We start from the raw sequence: 20795 nt of genomic DNA, 5'->3' as shown, positions 1-20795 counted from the left end.
CATCGCCATCAAGCCTCTATGGCTCAGATTTGCAAGCCGTGACCTGGTCGTCGGTGCATACGCTCACTCGTTTCTACTCGTTTTTTATCGAGTGGATGTTGGGACCCAGGAGGAATCTGCATTTAGCCGCAGTGTGGTTGGATGTCAGTATTTTTTTTTTGGTGTCCCTCTCCCCTCAGATGCATTGCTTTGGGACATCCCATATGTTATGATTTATGGCTCTATGTCCCGTGATGTACGAAAAGAAAAATTGATTTTTTAATACAGACTTACCTGTAAAATCCATTTCTTGAAGTACATCATGGGACACAGAGGTCCCTCCCCTCTTCTATGGGGCCTTTATTGGTTGCTACAAAACTGAGGTACTTCCTGTATGGGAGGGGTTATATAGGGGGGCATCCTTTCTGATTGGTTGCCTGTGTCCTCTACCTATAGGTGGCTATATAACCCAAATTTTATGATTTATGGCTCTGTGTCCCGTGATATACTTCAAGAAATTGATTTTACAGGTAAGTCTGTATTAAAGAATCCATTTATTTCCCTGCCTCCGAAAATGATGAGGTCTGGCTATATGGCTGATTGGATATCGCTGAACATCTCTAAATGCTTTTCCCAAATTATTTCTCAGGATTTATAAGGAGGCATAAGAGGTGCTAATATGTTGGTATCTGGTCCTGTTTAGGGTAACTCATTTTTATCTAACTGCCTCAGTAGGTTCCTTGGGGGTTGTTATGACATTGGCGATGTTAAACATATTTAGTGGACATGCCTGTTCATCACCACATTCTGATATGAAGTATTTTGACCCATACTTGAATACAATGTAATAAATAAATGGCTCTCCTGCATGATCAGATAGACTGTTTATTTAAACACCAGTGTGCATAGGCCATGTTTAACTTTTTGCCACAAACCAAACTGTAGCTTCAACATGGAAATCACAGTCCCTCCTCTTCTATGAGCTCAAAACCCATCTCCATGGCTTTATGAACAATAAAAAGTAGTCCGGTTGCTAGTATGTGAAATCCCTGGTTTTCCTGCCAGCCCCTCCGCTTTACTATTAAAAACTGACCACACTAAGCAGGCAAACACACCATAGTCAGTTATCTAGCTATGCTGAGACCTCAATGTATTTTTCTCCCCCGCTGCATAGCCATTTACTCGGAAGCTCAGTGTACTGCTGCTTCTCCTTTCCCCAGCTCTTATGCAGCTGAGAACAGAGGGAATGTGATCACATATAAAAAAGGGAAGTAAGGTATTTATAATTTTTTTTCTTTTTTAATATACATACACAAATATTTTGCCTTTCATTTCTATTTTAAACTGAATGGGTTGCTTTACAAGGTGAGGGTTTACAACCACTTTAATTTTTTTAGGAAAATGGTCATATTTTACTTATTTTATCTGGTAATTCAGAATGATAATTGGATTGACAGGGGGAGGTATTTTGGATTGGCAGTTATGTGGTTTGATGGATTTTTGGATAAAATGTGTGTGTAAAAAGTACAGCTGTAAAATGCACAATATTGATGGATTAAAAAATTACCTTCCAATCCTGTCTGTGAGTTGGAAACAAATTTTGTACTTCTTCCTGTGTATTCTCCATAGGCAGTGACCCCTCTAACCTCAAAGGTGCAGTGAAATCCCACAGGCAGGCCCTGTACAAGGTGTTGAGTCACAGAGGATTTTTCTCCTTAAAATAATTGCACATAATGTTTTAGAACCATAAAAAAGAACATGTTTCATTCATGATGTTTTGATTTTAAACAAAGTAGAGTGTATTGCATTTTGTCAGACAACAAAAAAAATCCTTTGAATGTTTCCTAATTAGGCTTTTATACTGTCTGATAGGGGGTGTAAACTGTAAGGCTACATTCACACCTGAGTGTAGCGTTTTCGCGCGTTTTTTTACCGCGATTTTTACCGCGATTTTACAGACGTTTTTTGTGCAGGCGTTTTTAGATTGAATAGAAACCAATGGAAAACGCCTGTAATCTGCCCAAAAAGAAGCTCATGTACTTTTTTGAGCGTTGGGCGTTTTGCTTACAGCGTCAAAACGCTCAGATCTGAACAGGGGCCATTGAAATGAATAGGATTTGTCTTGTTGGGCGTTTTGAGAGCTGATCCTAGAGCAGAAAAACTCCCCAAAAACGCCCCAAAACGCCTACATGTGAACGGAGCCTTAAAGATGGGGGATATAATGGATTGAAAAAAAGAAATGCATCAATAAGGAGAATAGTAAATATTTACAAATACTAGAGAACAAAGTTGGTGGGGTCTACATCTTTACAGAACAGAGAAAAACTAGTAAAAGTGTCCTTCACTAAATTTTCAAAACAAAAGTTGTGCGCAATTATAGTGCAAAATACTAATTCAGCATCCAGTGATACAATTTAGAATGGTACATATAGTCCACATTCTTATTTAGACAACCAGCACAGCTGCTCTAACAGAAAAGCGTACGTAAGACTATGAAAACTATATTTCTGTGGATTGCATTTGGCTTTAAATAACACAGCCAATTAAATTATTAGACTAAACAGAAATATATCAACTTACTCCTTGTGATGCTCGTGTTATGGACTGTAATAGTAATTTCCCAGTTTTTCAGAAGACCATGGCACTTTTGAAGATCGAAACTATTCCACTGCAAGAGGACAGACTGGGAAGTAATGTTTACAACGGTGAAATTTTCTGGTCCTATGAACATTGAAGCTGAGAAAGAACAATCAAGACTTCAGCAAACAGCTCAGAATGAGTACAGAGCAATAAGGTGAATTAATCTACAGTGATGGATTTTGATTAAAGAGTATGAAAACTCAGGTATATGGAAATCAGGCAAAACATACATTCTTCTCTTTAAATGTTTTATTCTTATTGGTAGAAAATGCATTTATTAATGCTTTGCAAGGTCTGTCCATATAAAAGCAGTTGTACACACCTACACAAGTTTTCCAGCTCATCTTTTTTTTATGGCAATTCATGACCTCTACAGTTCCTGTGACTGACTAGACATAGTCAGTGCAGAGACTGAATTTACCTAGCCAAGGAGCCTGTAATAAAAGGAATGAGTTGACAACCTAATAGATGCCGAATGTTTTAGTTACAAGTTCACTCGCCATAAAAGTGGGATTTTTGACTTACTGTAAAATCAATTTCTCTGATGTTCATTGACGGACACAGCTTCTGATATTCATAACCATTGGGTTATACTGCCCCCTACAGGAGTAGGACACTAGGCAGAAAAGAATTCCCACTACACCCATGGGCAGTCCCAGGGGGTATACTCCCTCTCTTTGCTATAGCCACTCAGTTTTGTTACAAGCAGTGTCAGGAGAATAATAACTCCACAGAAGGGTGGGTGCTGTGTCCGTCAATGAACATCAGACAAATGGATTTTACAGTAAGTCAAAAATCACATTTTCTCTTTCATTCATTGATAGACACACCTCCTGATATTCATAACCATTGGGATGTCCCAAAGCAGTGTTAAACATGAGGGGTTGGAACAACAAAAAAAATTCCCAAGGCTAAATATTAGCCAACCAGGCAACAGGAGCTCAACCAAACAACTGAAGCCCACCTGAAAAAACAACATTCTCAAAGAGGATCAGGTCCTCTTAAACAGCAGCCTGCATTACCTTGCGGTCAAAAGAAGCATCTATAGATGCCAACACATCCACTGTATTAAACTTTGTAAAAGTGTGCATCGACGACCAGGTGGCCGCCTTGCAAACCTGCGTCACTGACACCTGATGACGGAAGGCCCAGGAGGCACTAAGCGCCCTAGTAGAGTGTGCCTTGACAGGGAAAGGAGAAACCTGACCCCTGATGGAATAGGCCTGAACCACCCTCTGTCTGATCCATCTAAAAATTGTCGCAGAGGAAGTGGATAACATCTGTGAGCACAAAGAGTCTGACTTAATTGCCCGGACCACATCCAAGGCATGCAAGGCAATTTCCTTCGGATGTTTAGGCCTGGGACACAGGGAAGGCAACACAATGTCTTCATTCAAATGAAAATCATAGACAACCTTCGGAAGGAATGATGGACAGGGGCGAAGAATCCCCTTATCCCTACAAATCACCATGTAAGGTGAACAACAGGATAACTCCGCCAGTTCTGACACCCTGCGCACAGTGGTGATAGCCACTGAAAAGACCACCTTCTGGGACAGCGTAAGCAGGGGAATCTCCCAAATATTTTCACACTGGAGGAACCAAATGTCGGACACCCTGAAGAAAGGTACGCACCAGGGAGTATGTGGCCAAAGGTCATTGGAAGAAGACCACCAAAGCCGACACCTGGCCCTTGATGGTACTCAAGGCCAATTTCTGTTCAATCCCCAGTTGAAGGAAGGTCAAGATCTGAGCCACGGAGAAGGAGCGAGGAAGAACTCCCAAGAGTCTCAGACAACGCAATGTACGCCTTCCACATACAATGGTAGATCTTCATAGAGGTAGATTTCCTAGCTTTCAACAGTGCAGGAATCACCAACTCAGATAAACCCCTATCCTTCAGTACCTGGCCTTCAACAGCTAAGCCGTTAAAGCCACCAACTGTAAAGCAGGATGGAAGATCAGTTCTTGGGACAGCACATTCTCCCCGAGAGGAAGCTGCCAAGGAACGTCCGCGACCAGCTGCACCAGATCGGCGTACCAAGCCCAGCGAGGCCAGTCAAGAGCCACTAAGATGACCTGAATCTCTTCTGCCTTGATCCTGCATAGAATTTTTGGGAGAAGCTTAAGAGGAGGGAAGGTGTAAATCAGACAATACTGACCCCATGGGCCACCAGTGCATCTGTGGTGTCCGCCAGAGGATCCCTTGACTGAGCAACAAACCTCTGCACCTTTCTGTTGAGTTGAGATGCCAACAGATCCACCTCAGGGGCACCACCCAGGAGAAACAGCTGATGAAACACCTCAGGATGAAGGGACCACTCCCTGTGGTTCAACGCCTGCCGACTGAGGTAATCTGCCTGCCAATTTTCCACCCCGGGAATGTGTACGGCGGAGAGGGCTGGAATGAACCATTCTGCCCACCTTAGAATGCCTGCTACCTCCAGAGCCACCAGGACACTTCTTGTGCCCCCTTGGTGATTGACATAACCCATTGTCGTGGCATTGTTCGATTGAATATGCACTGGACAATCCTGAAGACGATCCGTCCAATGATCCAGACACAGACTGATCGCTCAGAGTTCCAAGACATTAATAATGAGTCAGAACTCTTCCAGCGTCCAGATCCCCTGAAAAGAATGCTTGCTGAGAACGCCTCCCCAGCTGGACAAGCTGGCATCCATGGTGACCACTGTCCAATACAAGGAGGAGGAAGACATTTCCCAGCTGAAGCCCCGGAGAATGAAACTACCATATCAGGGACCCCTTTGTGCCCTGACTCAGCCGGATCTGATTCTCTAGCGACCTCTAGAGGGACCTCATATGGAACTGTGCAAATGGAACCGCCTTGAATGTAGACACCATCAGGCCCAGCACCCGCATGCAAGTCCGGAGGGATGACCATATGTTGAACAGCAGGAGGCGAATTGCAGCCTGCAATTTCTGGAGTTTGTCCAGAGGAAGGAGTACTCTGGCTAAAGCGGAGTCCTGAGTCAGGCCCACATAGTCCAGCTTTGTGGATGGAACCAGAGCAGACTTCTGAAAATTCAGCTGAATGCCCACAGACTTCGTATGGTGATCTCTAGGTTCTCCACCAGAGCAGGGGGAGACTCCACTGGCAGAAGGAGATCGTCCAAGTATCCCAGTACTGCGATCCCTGGTTGGCGTAGCAAAGCTAGCCCCGGGGCTAACACTTTTGAGAAGACCTGAGGAGCAGATGTGAGACCAAAGGGTAACACCACAAACTGATAATGCTCCTCTCCCACAGCAAAACGGAGAAAACGCTGGTGACTGGCACATATTGGAATGTGAAGGAAGGCATCCTTGATATCGATAGAGGCGAGGAAGTCCCCCTGACGCAGGGAATGCTACCACTGTTCAAATGGACTCCATTCTAAACTTCTGTACCCGCGCAAAGCAGTTAAGCGCCTTAAGGTCCAGGATTGGACGCACTTTGCCTTCCTTCCTGGGAACTGTGAACAGGATTGAGTAAAAACCCTGAAAATGTACTGAGGTCGGAACTGGGACAATCACCCCTTTATGGAACAGGTTTTGTACTGCCCCAAACAGGCCCTGTAAGCAGTCTGGGGACAGGCGCAAGTTGAAAGGAAAAAACCTTGCATGGAGACAAGAGCAAAACTCGATCTTGTAGCCTGTCTGAATGACTTTGTGGACCCACTTGTCTTGCACCCGGAAAGTCCATGGGTCCGGAAACCAGCGAAGACATTCCCCCACCCCACGATACGGGTTAGGGCGCACCTTCATGCAGAAGAAGCCTTGTCCCCGGGTCTGGAGAAGCGTAATCTTGGCTTCCCAGACCAGGTTCATTTGGATCCTCTAGAAGAGACCCTGAAAGGCTTTGAGCCTTTGTCATTTGACCCGGAAGGACGAAACAACATTTTATGAGCCAAGAAGGAAGGCCCACGTCTATGACGAGGTTCCTTGCTCTTTGTAGCCTGCAGAAGAAAAGTACTCTTCCCCCCTGTGAGATCTTTAATGATGTCATCCAGGGTAGCTCCAAACAGGTGATCTCCTTGAAAAGGAAGATCATCAGTCAATGCCTTTTTTGAAGCCTGATCCGCAGACCAGCGCTTGAGCCAAAAAACACGCTGAAGGACCACTGCCAAAAAAGAGAGGTGAGCCATCAGGGGAGCCGCATACAAAGAGGCATCAGAGATAAACTGCAGCCCCAGGACCAGCTGATACGCCAGCTCAGCAAAGGCAGGGGGGAACGGTTCCCTCTCCAGGTCACAGTGTGGGAGCTTAGCCCAATTGGTCAGAGTTTGCGACAATAAGGCAATGGTGAATACCAGCTTCATTGCTGAACCAGCCACAGTGTACCTAATGCAGGCCACCGCCTCCGCCTTCCGGTCAGCCGGATCCTTGAAGGCCGTGAACTCTTCAAATGGAATCATGGTTGCCTTGTTTAATCTGGAAACCGAAGGGTCCACCACTGGTGGCACAACTCATTTCCTAAGAAGGGACTCCTCATAGAGGTAATGCCGAGTAAAGTGCTTAGGGACCCCACAGGGATGTTTTGGTCGTCCCCACGCTTTAGTGACAATTCTGTCAAAATAGGCAGGGAGAGGAGACACCTTTGCCATTTTGGATGGCTTGTGAGTGCCAAAGGGCACCGTGCCTCCGTCGCAGCTTCAGCTGCGTCCTCCATCTTCAGGGTCTCACGCACAGATACAATCAGTGCATCGACCAGCGCCCTTTTGTGCGCAGTCGCAGACGTGGAGGAACCATCCTCACTATCAGAGAATTCCAGGCGAGTGTTTGCAGATCCAGCAGAGTGATCCACGTCCATTGCGGCTGAATTGTATTCACGATCTGATGAGACAGAAGAGACAGTAGAAGGCAGGGAGCACTTACTGTTAGCCTGTCGCCCGCAAGCCACCTCCACCCAGAACACAAGGGACTCCAGGACCGCCATCAGTGCATGGATGGATGGTTGGGACTCGGAGGGCCCCGCAGCCTCAGTGAGGGGATCAGGTGGGGAAATGTGCTCCAAAGACTCCAAGAGTCACTAGGTGGACCCCACAAAAAGTGTAAAACACTGCTAAGGGACCACACCTACTGCACTGGCAGCACCACCTGGTCACCAGGCACAAAGCAACAAGTGATCCTCAGCAGAGAGGTAGAGGTCCCCACCAGACTCACCACTCACATAAACAGGCACCTGCAGCCACCAGGATAATCTGTACTACACGATCGGCGATCAGGAAGTAAAATGATCCAGGAGTCAGCACCAGGGGATGAGGAGGGGCTCCCACCGCCAAAATTGCTGCCCACAGGGCTCCACTGTCATGGCCGCCTCTATTTCCAGTGACAAACCACAAGAAAATGGCTGCTGGACGACACAAACATGGCTGCTATATATATATATATATATATATATATATATATATATATATATATATATATATATATATATATATATATATAGTGATAAAGCAAAACAAAATAATATACAAAAAATATACAAATGCATACAAAAACTAGCAATATGTATACAATCAATATTCCAAAATCAAAAACAGATGCAAAAAAAAACCAAACAAACAAAAAAAAAAATCAAATATCTTAATTAGAGAAGGAAAAAAAAATCAAAAAACCTACATTATCAGGGAATGTGGAAAGAAAGAACAGAAAATTGTTTTTCTTTAAAAACTGCTGCGGCTGATACCTAGCAATCCATGGGGAGACAACCAGACACCAAAGACCCAATTGGAGCACACAAGGGACTAAGGCAAGGATAAGCAACCAGATCCTAATGTAGAGAAATAATGCACTATAATATATAGAGGAATTTCTCCATATGGGAAAAAAAAAAATATTGATTTTTATCTTTATCTAAATGATAATTCGACCAAGGAATAGATATCCAAAGTAGATGGAAAACTTCCGGTTGGAGATCCCGGAATGTTTGCTGCTTAAACATATTCAAAAGAAAAAAGAGGGAATATTTTTAGATCAGTATAGGGATTCAAATCAAGTAAATTGCTATTAGCCCCAATAGGAAAGTAGGAGTACAATACCTGTATTTCAACCAGCCATGTATACTCCTTCCTTTCCAGCAAAGGAATGGAGATGGCTCTAAATAAGAAGTGTATATATGTAAAAAACAATCCTCCCATTGCCATGAATTGGCCAAAGGGAGACAGTGAATTGCATGATTGTAAATCAATGCCAGGTTCGGAGATGGGAATTTTTCCCATATGGAGAAATCCTTCTATATATTTTTCTACATTAGGATCTGATTGCTTATCCTTGCCTTAGTTCCTTGTGTGTTCCAATCGGGTCTTTGGCATCTGGTTGTCTCCCCATGGATTGCTAGGTGTCAGCCGCACAGTTTTTAAAGAAAACCCTTTTTCTCTTCTTTCTTTCCACATTGCCTAATAATGTACGTTTTTGGATTTTTTCTTTTCTAATTAAGATATTTTTTTTTGTTGTTTTTTTTATCTGTTTTGATTTTGGAATATTGATTGTATACATATTGCTAGTTTTTGTATGCATTTGTATATTTTTTGTATATCATTTTGTTTTGCTTTATCACTCTCTCCCTCTCCCTCTCTCTCCCTCTCTCCCTCTCTCCCTCTCTCCCTCTCTCTCTCTCTCCCTCTCTAAGTTTGCACATTCTTCACTGACCACTATTGGAAGAGGGGATTTCACTAAATGTACCTTCATATATTGGTAGTCAGAAAAGTACCTTCTTCTATTGGTGATCCGTGGTGATGTGTCCCTTTACATAGAGTCAACAATGTAAGGGAACACTTTACAACTGTACACAAATGTAAGGGGGCTTTTTTTTTAGCGGGACTGCACCAATCTATAGTATATTCTATACTGCATGTTACATTCTCTAAATCCCTCCTCTATGTATACTGTGCTATGCCTCGCATGCGCTAAGCCCCTGAACCCTGTTATACATTAAATACTGTAAGTCGATGCACTACTTCCGTGGCATACATTACATACTCCTGACCACTGCACTCCACTATGTTGCATATTACATTCTCCAGATCACCTCGTTCTGTACACCATGATGCATGTTACATAATCAAAACCACTGCACATTGTTGCGCATCACATTTGGCAGACCCCTGGACACTGTACACTGTTCCACACACAAAACTGATGCCCTCTGTATGTTTGCACCTGCATTATATTATACACCCACTTATTTGTAATCCTAACAGCAGGGTGTTGCTTTGGACTTTAAAGATTGTGTGCATATAAACTTTAGAGATGGAAATCTAGCTCTGATTGATGGTCAGAATAAGGAGACTAAAGTGTTTATTGGTTTGAGAATGAATTGAGAAGCAATGACACTAAGAAATGTATTACAATTTTTTTTTTTTTTTTTTGGGAAATGCTAAAATGAATATTCACTGAACCTATTGGTATGGAGGCCTGGAAAAAAAAAAGATTAATGCTGATTTTCCATTATATAAAATAACCTAAGAGGCTAGAATTTAGAAATATTTAGTTCAGATGGGTGGACTCTTATGAAATCTTAGACATATCAGGAGCGGATCATATAAAAATTTAATACAAAAGATTCAGCATTTTTTTTTTTTTTAAGACATACTAGCTAAAAGCTCGGCAATACAGACAGGGTGCATTGTGGGTATAAAGACAGGAAATGGAAGTCTCAGGACATTGCTATCAATTATGAGGAACACAAACCACTCCAATTCCTCTCTTTTCTAGCTTTATTAGTTTGGTTGCATAGAATACCAAAAGATTGCTGTTGAATGATAGGAAAACCCCCTCACTATAGGATAGAAAACATTTCAATGTACACCCAAAATCTCAAGGTGTTTCTTAACCCCTTCACGGGTAAAACTAATTTTAATGACTAAGTGCAATTTTGCAACTTTGAGATGTGTTAATAATACCGTACATATCATTACAACTACTTTGTGCATCCAGGTGACTTATACCTTGTTTTTTCAGGACTAATTGAGCTTTCTTTTGGTGGTAAATGATAGCTGATATCTCCTGATTTATTTTTTTTATTATCAAAGGAAAACTGGCTTGAACATTTTTTTTTTAAATGTAGCTGTATATATCTTGCTATTATCATAATTTACAACCAAAGAACAGCCCAAAATAAAATCTCCTGCTCCTGATGATTGCAGGAATACCAAATGTATGTTAGTTGTTTGTACCTGTAATACAGCCCAGAAACAATGGTACACATTTTGCATTTTTTTTCATCCTGCCTAAAACACACTGACGCTAACTGACACTGTGTCAGGAAGGCTCTGGCAGAGGAAGAGTTAAACCCACAGGCTAATCCTGGCTCCGCCCTTCTCATCAAGGAAGAGCACTATTTAAGCTGGATCAGCACACAGGTTCAGTGCTGTCTCGTCTTCAGCTTCCCCTGTTGTTCCCTGCATCTGCTACCTGTCTCCTGTGAAATACCAACCCGGCTTGCTTTTGACCACCCCTGCCTCCTGCCTGCATCGACCTCGGCTTGACCTTGACCATCCTTCTGCTCCAACGATTTCATCTGATCTGCTCTTTCTGTGTATGACCCGGCTTGTTTAACTCTGCTTACTTTCAGTTCCTGGAAGCTCCCAGTCACACCCGCTGCCTTCTCTCCACTGGAGTTCTGTGGCCACCTGACATCCTACTCTGCTATTAACCAGCACCAGCACGCCATCAGGCACTCGTGCGACTCTGTACTCCTGCGCCTCCTGTTTACACTACCAGGGGCCCCGAGTCAGAGGTGTAAGAGAGGCCTTCCTCAGCATATTCAGGCTCCACCCGCCAGGTACGTGATAGTACGAGACAGCCATGTCTGAGCCTGAGCGAGGAACCTCTCCCATGGATGAACTTTGCCAACACCTGGCTGGCCTTACACAGGCCATGAAGAGCTTACAGGAAGGTTATGTTCAACTGGAGGAACGGGTCCTATCCCTCTCCTCTACTACCTCCGCTCCCAGTGCTGCTTCCTCATCCTCCACCGGAAACCCTGCACCTCCATCAGTTGTGATGTTACCTCCAGAACCGAGAGTGCCTACCCCAGAAAGATTCTCTGGTGACCGCAGCAAATTTAGAGCCTTACGCACTGCTCATGAACTGTGCTTTGCCCTACAGCCTCGCACCTTTTCATTGGAAACCACAAAGGTTGGATTCGTGGTTTCCTTGCTACTGGGTGAGCCCCAGTCATGGGCCCACCGCCTATTGGAACAGAAGGCTGCTTCCCTTAATACTCTATCCTCCTTCTTTGAGTATATGGCCCAGATTTATGAAGACCCTCAACGCACCGCCACTGCAGAAACTGCGCTTTATTCTCTCCAACAAGGCCGCAGAGTGGTTGAGGACTATGTCTCTGATTTCAGACGTTGGAGTGCAGATACAAATTGGAATAACACAGCTCTCCGTTACCAGTTTCGTATGGGACTCTCAGAATCCCTAAAGGAAGAACTTGCCAGAGTTGGAGTGCCACATTCCCTGGACGATCTCATCAAGCTCTCTATTCAGATCGATCAGAGGTTAAGGGAGCGCAGGTCTGAGAGGTCTACCGGAGTTTATCGCCCTGTATGGATGCTTCCTCGGGTCCCCAGTCCTCCTGGTCCCGCTCTCATTGAGAATTCAGGATCTGCTGGTGATTTCGCTGAACCTATGCAGCTCGGCCTATTCCGTCCCTCGCTCACCCAGGAAGAACGCCAACGCAGGCGTCTGAATAATCTGTGTATGTACTGCGGGGAACCAGGTCATTACGTGAGGAACTGTCCTGCCAAACTCCGTAAGTGCCTGTCTATCTCCCCTCCCAGGCCTTTCACTCAGCTTAACAACTCTTCTCATCTAAATCTCTCTGTTCTATTACAGTTACCAGGAAGAGTTATTCAGGTTCCAGCTATCATTGACTCAGGAGCCTGTAGTTGGTTTATTGACCAAACCTTTGCTGCCAAGCATCAGATCCCTCTGCAACCCAAGACTCAGAAGCTTTCTGTTCACCTTACGGACGGATCCGCTATTAAATCCGGACTAGTCTCACAGAAGACCATACCAGTACCTGTCATCATTGCTTCCTGCCATAAAGAACTCTTATGTCTTGATGTCATCACCTCACCCTTGCTTCCTATCATCTTGGGGATGCCGTGGCTGCAGGCTCATAACCCACACATCAATTGGATTACACAAGAGATCCAGTTCAACTCTTCCTATTGCTGCCAGCACTGCTTATCAGATTCCCCTGGTTCACCTTTGTTATGTATGGACTCAGACTCCGAAGTTTATAAATCTGCTCCTACTGCCTACCTGGACTTTCTGGATGTCTTTAGCAACAAGGGGGCGGAAACTCTTCCCCCTCACCGGTCTTATGACTGTCCAATCGAGTTACTCCCCGGGGCTGAGGTACCTTTCGGTAGGATTTTTCCCTTATCTGAACCAGAACTCTTGGCCCTAAAGGGCTATATTGATGAAAGCTTGAAAAAGGGGTTCATCCGCCCTTCCACCTCTCCGGCCGGAGCGGGCATTTTCTTTGTTGAGAAGAAGGATCATTCCCTTCGACCTTGTGTCGACTACCGTGAACTTAAAGTCACAATCAAGAACCGGTACCCCTTACCCTTGGTACCCAAACTTTTTCAAAAACTCAGATCAGCAACGATCTTTACAAAACTGGATCTTCGAGGAGCGTATAACTTGGTCCGCATACGGGCCGGGGATGAATGGAAGGCGGCATTTCGTACCCGATTTGGGCACTTTGAATACCTGGTGATGCCCTTCGGTTTGTGTAATGCACCTGCTACATTTCAGCATTTTGTCAATGATATTTTTCGAGACTTTTTGACCTTTTTGTTATTGTCTATCTGGACGACATTTTGATATTCTCTTCTTCTTTGGAAAGTCACAGGGAACATGTAAGGAAGGTGCTAACTCGTCTTCGACAACATGGTCTATACGCCAAACCAGAGAAGTGTGAGTTTGAGCGGTTGAGCATCCAGTTCCTGGGACTGATAATTTCTACCGGAGGCATAGAGATGGACCCTCAGAAGGTTGCTGCGATTCTGGACTGGCCTACTCCCACTGATAAAAAAGGAATCCAACGTTTCATTGGTTTTGCAAACTTCTATCGAAGATTCATCAGAGGATTTTCAACCATCATTTCCCCTATTACCCAATTAACCAAACAAGGCAACAGGTTCTCCTGGACTGCTGAGGCCCAGTCTGCCTTTGAAAACCTCAAACAATTATTCACGTCAGCATCCATTCTTAAGCATCCTGACCCGGTTCTACCATATGTCCTGTAGGTTGATGCTTCAGAAACGGCAGTAGGGGCAGTACTCTCCCAGCGCCAAGGAACCAAGGGCCTTCTGCATCCAGTTGCGTTTTTTTCCTGTAAACTCTCTCCAGAGGAATTACGATGTAGGGGATCGTGAACTCCTAGCGATTAAGGCAGCACTGGAGGAGTGGAGATATCTTCTGGAAGGGGCAGCTCATCCTATTCTTATTTTTACAGATCATAAGAACCTGGAATACTTAAGGACAGCAAAACGCCTGAGGCCACGTCAAGCCAGGTGGGCATTGTTCTTTGCGAGATTCTGCTTTCACATAACATACAGACCTGGGTCAAAAAATACTAAACCAGATGCCCTATCCCGAATGTTCGCAGAATCTGAAGAAACTGATCTCCCGGATACCATTCTATCTCCCGGAAACTTCCTCCTGTTGCAGAAAGACTTAATTTCCCAAATCAAGCAGGCTTCTGTAGGAATTCCCTTGCTCCCTGAGACACCTTTACAAACCAGGGATGGTCTATTATGGCACCAGGAAAAGATCTTTGTACCGGAAGGTGTACGCATTTCTGTTCTGAACCTGTGCCACGACCATGCGTTGGCAGGACATTTTGGGGCCAGCAAAACAGCCGAATTAGTACTCCGTACATTTTGTTGGCCCCATTTACAGGAAGACTGTAGGAAATATGTGGGGGCATGCACCACATGTATCCGGAACAAAAGCAGCAGGACGAAAGCATGGGGTTTGCTCAAACCACTGCCCATCCCAGACAGACCTTGGAAAATGGTGTCAATGGACTTTATAGTGGAACTTCCCCCTTCTGAGGGGTGTACAGCCATTTTTGTAGTCGTTGACCGGCTCTCTAAAATGGCACACTTCTTACCCATGAAAGGCACCCCTTCTGCGTTGGAAACAGCACAAGTGTTCATTAAAGATATTGTGAGGCTTCATGGAGTCCCGAATAATATTGTATCTGATCGAGGGGTACAATTCACCTCAAGATTCTGGAAAGCTCTATCTGAGGCCCTGAAGATTGAGTTATCCTTTTCCTCAGCCTACCATCCTCAAACAAATGGACAGACGGAAAGGACGAACCAGACTCTGGAACAATACTTACGGTGCTTTTCCTCCTTCTCTCAAGATGACTGGGTAAAACTGCTGCCATTAGCCGAGTTTGCATACAACAATACTAAACACTCAGCTACCCAGCAAGCTCCTTTTTTTGCTAACTATGGTTTTCATCCATCTTTTCTTCCCAATTCTATCCCTGAATGTCCCGTTCCAGCTGTGATCGAAACAGTAACCTTCCTCGAGGCTAACAATAAATTGTTACAGGAAGCAATTACCAAGGCACAGGAATACAGTAAAAGAAACTTTGAAAAGAAGAGACGTGGGGAGTTAATCCTGGAACCTGGCGATCAGGTATGGTTATCCACAGTTAACCTGAAATTAGCCTGTCCTTCAAGGAAATTGGGACCTAGATTTGTAGGACCATTCCCAGTAAAAAGGAGAATTAACAACGTAGCTTATAAATTGGAACTACCAGCTTCCTTTAAAATCCACCCGGTTTTTCATGTCACCCTGCTAAAACCTGCCATCCCTGATCCTTTTCCTGAGCGAAATACAGGTCCCCCCGAGCCAGTAATTGTGGACGGTGAAGAGGAATTTGAGGTCGATGCAATTATGGGTTGCAGGAAAAGGAGGAATCAGGTACAGTACCTGATTAAATGGAAGGGGTATGGTCCTGAAGACAATTCCTGGGAACCTGAAGAAAACATCCATGCCAAAAGACTCATACAGGCTTTCAACTGGGCCCACCCACCAAGAATGGCCCAGTTGGGCATCCGGAGGCTGCCCATTGGGGGGGGGGGCCATGTCAGGAAGGCTCTGGCAGAGGATGAGTTAAACCCACAGGCTAATCCTGGCTCCGCCCTTCTCATCAAGGAAGAGCACTATTTAAGCTGGATCAGCACACAGGTTCAGTGCTGTCTCGTCTTCAGCTTCCCCTGTTGTTCCCTGCATCTGCTACCTGTCTCCTGTGAAATACCAACCCGGCTTGCTTTTGACCACCCCTGCCTCCTGCCTGCATCAACCTCAGGCTTGACCTTGACCATCCTTCTGCTCCAACAATTTCATCTGAGCTGCTCTTCCTTTGTATGACCCGGCTTGTTTAACTCTGCTTACTTTCAGTTCCTGGAAGCTCCCAGTCACACCCGCTGCCTTCTCTCCACTGGAGTTCTGTGGCCACCTGACATCCTACTCTGCTATTAACCAGCACCAGCACGCCATCAGGCACTCGTGCGACTCTGTACTCCTGCGCCTCCTGTTTACACTACCAGGGGCCCCGAGTCAGAGGTTTAAGAGAGGCCTTCCTCAGCATATTCAGGCTGCACCCGCCAGGTACGTGATACACTGTTACTAATTTAAAAAAAATATTTTTTCAATTCTACCTAAAATATGCTGTTTGTAACCTTTGACCCTGACCTTGACCCTAACACTAACTCTGGCAAACCTTGCTTTGGGTTTTTTTTCTTTATTTTCTATTCTTTTTCTTTTTTTCTTTTTAGTTTAATGAACTGTGTATGGGTGATTATTGTCTCATGTTTGTTTGAAATAGCACATGTGGTGTGAGAGAAAGAAGCCTGGTGCCAGGTCACTATGCCTCTAACTAAACACATTGGGGGAGTCGGGTCTACTTTCCAAAATTGGGTCATTTTGTGAGTATTTCTCCTGTCCTGGCAGTTAAAGGCCTCATTAAATGTGATTAGGTAGTCAGTGAATTATTTCCATTTAAATCCTGAAGGTGCTCCTTGGATTTTTGGTCCCTCTATGCATCTGGGCAGCAAAAAAGTCTCACACATGTGATATCCCCATACTTGGGCAGAGTAGAAGTATGTGTAATTGTAGGGATGCCTATAATGTGTGTGAAAAATAAATAGTTAAAATTATAACTTTGTGAAATAAACTCGTATTTAATTTATTTTCTTCACTTTTCAAAAAAAAGTGTGGCAAAAAATTACAACTTCAAAAATTCTCCATGCTTCTTGGACTGTCTACTTTCCAAACATGGGTCACTTTGGAGGTGATTGTACTGTCCTGGTATTTTAGGGTTTCAAGAAATTAGACAGGCAGTCAGAACATTAGATTAATAAATTTCACATAAATTAATTAATACATTTCACATAAATTGTATATTCCATAGGTTTTAGACTCTTTAATTTGCACACAAATAATAAACACTTGCTTGTTTTCCTTTACCAAAGAAATGTAGAAGAATACGTTTTGGCCTACATTTTGAAGAAATATTATGTTTTTGTAAAATTTTAAAGCAGAACCTAAGGGAAACCATTTCTTTTCAAAAAGGTCTGTCTTTTTTCCTTTATTAAGTAAAAAATAAAATACCCAGTGGGGATTAATTACTCCCAAAAGAAAGTTTTATCTGTATCAAAAAAATGATATAACATTCTTTTGGGTACAGTGATGTATGACCGAGTAATAAGCAAAGTATGACAGTGCTGAAAACTGTAAAATGGCCTGGGTAGGAAGGAGGATTAACATACCAATATTCAAGCAGTTTATAAGAGAAGTTTGGGATTTTAAAAAACAAACATTTATACTCATCTAGGTAGGTCGATCCGATGCTGCATCTGTCCCCCGCCGACTCTGCAGTGAGAACTGAGCGATCAAACACCATTGATCGCTCAGTTCTCCCCCTCCGCTCTGAGCAGAGAGCCATGACTGTCAATGAGCAGTTCTCTGCTCTCCCCTCCAGCACTCACTGGAGTACTGGGCTGTGGAGCAGTGGGAGGGGCTGACTCAAGCTCTCAGCTGATTGCTGAGCCAGGTGCTTGTCCAGGTTTTTGGGTGCATACCGACCATATGATTGGGATCTTTCCCTAGCCTGGACCAGCTGAGTGACTCCAGCCAACAGTGGCCTTTAGCCCGCTGTCAGCTGAAAACGGGTCACAGGGTTGCAGAACGAACTGCGCTCCTGTAATCCATAGCAAAAGCATGGCCAAAAAAGCTTTGGCTATACTTTTCCTTTAACTACCCAAAAAATCACTAGACAAAATGATTCTGCTGTTTTGAGAAAGAATTCCTGTTCATTTTGTACAATTAAGGCCCATTAACATTTTAGTGTTCCATTGTGGTGCATTAACACCCATCACAGCATGCATTAATATGTGTTGTGTTGGGGCAGTCCATTCCAGCTAAAAATATCTATGAGCATCTGACATTGTAAACCTACTACTTCCATTCCTAACTATTTTTTAAATTTGTCTTATTAAAATTATTAAGAATGTGCAGAAAATAAATAGGAAACCAAGCTTACGTCGAAAGTAGTATGCTGTTTTCACAGTTCTGTGCTGGCTGCTGTTAAATGTATGTATGCGAATTCTGTAACACTGCATAGTCTCAAAATTATCTAAAAAAAAAAGAGAATACGTTTTAATCATATTTTTATTTTACATTTTAAGCCTATTAAAGTATTATTTATTGTTAATTTGTACACATATAATTACAGCTAAGTTTTTATTTTCCAGGTGAGTAAAGTGTTCTATTTGTTATAAAGCAAAGTATTAGATCCCCTCTACATTATGACATTCCATTATGGTGTTTTAAAGCAACTCAATTCACTGCATGGTACATGCATTTTAGTGTGCTGTAGTCTGTTGGTACCTACTTTATTTGAGCATTGGGGTTCTATTCTAAAAGAATAGCACTGCCTTAGATCAATGCCTTTCAGCAACTCACAGTAAAATGAACGTATTCCATATGTCACTGCAATGCATGGGCCTAAATGGAATTTGCACCAATATGTAGGCTGCCATTTCTAACCTCTCTAAAAATGCTGTTCCTGGCTATTATTCTAATCCAATGACTTTAACCCCTTTTACTGCTGCCATCGTACATATTATGGTGAGGGAGTGTTAGAACGTAGACAGACATTTGTTTACATTTTGAATATCCAGCTTATGACTAGTATGGCTATAGGTGTCACAACACTTCGTCACCATGGACATGTTCCCTGGGTGCTCCAGGTCTACCAAGACCAAACAAAGAAAGCCCCTCTGCTGTATGTAGGCAGTGCTGGGCAGAAGGTTATCCAGCCCAATGCAACCAACCAGAGCAACAGCGCTTAAATAATGTTAAATAGGTAAGTGAACACTTCTTCCACTAACCACCAACAAAACTAGGCATGATGTTAGGCACAATTTGGCCACACACATTCACAGAGGTACAATTTTACTTTTATCAGTGTTACCAGGGTGCCTTTGGTCTTTCCCAATTCTAGCGAAACCCTAAATACGATGACCAGGTAACCAGCATTTTCAGGAAATGGCACCCTTTCCCTTAGTACATGTTTCCCTAAAGCGGAACTTTACCCATAACAACTTGATAAAAAAGAATGTTCTTTTTCTTTAGCAAGTAACATAAGTTCAACATTAATAATTATGCTATCAAAATTAGTGTGTGCTGTAAATTGCCTCCAGAATTTCTCCCGTTTCTTTTTGCTGGAGGCTGCCATTTTGCTGACGCCCAGAGCCCATGCACAGCAGTAAATCATAAAACAGAACTAAAACAATCAATATAACAGGTTAACAATATAACAGTTTAAAAAAGCATATACATTCATGGAATGCTGGGATTGCTAATGGCCCGTGCACACGATACATGATATTCTAGTCACATATCGAAAATGGAGAGGTTACTAAAGTTACAAAAACTCTCGTACGACATAATAAAAATGTGTTGTAGTGTATTTGTATTGTATTTTTGGATGGCAACTGTACTGATTAAACAAAAATTGTACGATCTGGTATTGTACTAGAAAAATATTCTCGCTTGTCCGATTGGATAATATCAGATGAAATGTCGTGATTGGCTCTCGAAAGCTCTTTACTAACGATCTAATTATCGTATGATCGTTTTGAAATGCTGCACAGAGTGGATTTCACATAAAGACATATGAGCACTGTGCAGTGCAGTAATCCTCTGACCCTTGTCTGACAACTACTGTATGCCCAAAGGGCTGGGACTATAACAACCTATGCTCAGAAGAAGTGGGTTGAATGATGCTGGCTGTCATTCAATCCAGAAGACTGAGAAAATTACATGGCAGAAACTAAATACTAAAAAGTTTAACTTGGATACTTCAAGATCATAAACTAAGGAGAAAGCAGAGGGGGGTGGGGCCAAGCTCCGCTGTGTGTGTCTATGGACACACAACCTTGGGTCACACAAATGTCCCATTAGCAACTGCCTTGCTGTGGGGGCACTCACCGAAGAGGAGGAGGAGACAGCTCCAGCGGGGGACCCCAGAACAGGAGGTAAGGGTCCGCTTTGTGCACCACAGAACAGATAAGTATAACTTCTTTTTTATTTTAAGAAGAAAAAAAAATATAATAAAAAAAATTTAAAAAACTGTTATGACCACTTTAAGACTGCATGATAAACGTTTGGTGACAGTGGAATTCTGGGTAAAATAAAAAATGATGCATTCTATCAGTAGCATTAACACAGTAGCCCTTTTTTTTCTGAGTCCCATCTGTGTCACCTGCTTATCCTGCAGGTAAGTCTGTTTTTTTAACTTCCTTTAACAGACAAACTGTCCAATGAAAGTGGCAGAAAGAGGGTTAAGAGCCCATTCAGACTGGCGCGATCCGACTTCGAGGGGCGACCTGTGAAGCTGTGCACCGCGACTTCGGCGCGACTTGCAGGGACTTCACATAATGGAAGTCTATGCAAGTCGCTCCCAGGTTGCCCCAAAGTAGTACAGGACCCTTTTTCTAAGCCGGAGCGACTTGTGTCGCTCCTATTAGAACGGGTCCTGTGCTAATCAATGGCCCGCGACCGAAAGCGACTTGTCAGGCTGACAAGTCGCCTGACAAGTCGCACTAGTCTGGATGGACTCTAAG

General features: G+C 43.5%; 1 protein-coding gene across 1 annotated transcript in view; it reads right to left on the bottom strand.

Annotated features, from left to right (window-relative positions):
* Positions 1-20795, bottom strand: part of IL12RB1 (interleukin 12 receptor subunit beta 1) — a 200930-nt gene that overhangs the window by 36932 nt on the left and 143203 nt on the right. Inside the window, exons 10-12 of the mRNA XM_082260759.1 lie at positions 18209-18301; positions 2560-2715; positions 1547-1693 (exon numbers count right to left, since the gene is read on the bottom strand). Coding sequence (XP_082116885.1) covers positions 1547-1693; positions 2560-2715; positions 18209-18301 — 396 coding nt within the window. The remainder of the gene's footprint in view (positions 1-1546; positions 1694-2559; positions 2716-18208; positions 18302-20795) is intronic.

Source organism: Pelophylax lessonae, assembly GCF_965119305.1.
Source record: "Pelophylax lessonae genome assembly, chromosome: 1".
NCBI lineage: Eukaryota > Metazoa > Chordata > Amphibia > Anura > Ranidae > Pelophylax > Pelophylax lessonae.
Note: the sequence above shows the minus strand (reverse complement) of the source record. Positions and strands in the feature narration are given on the sequence as shown.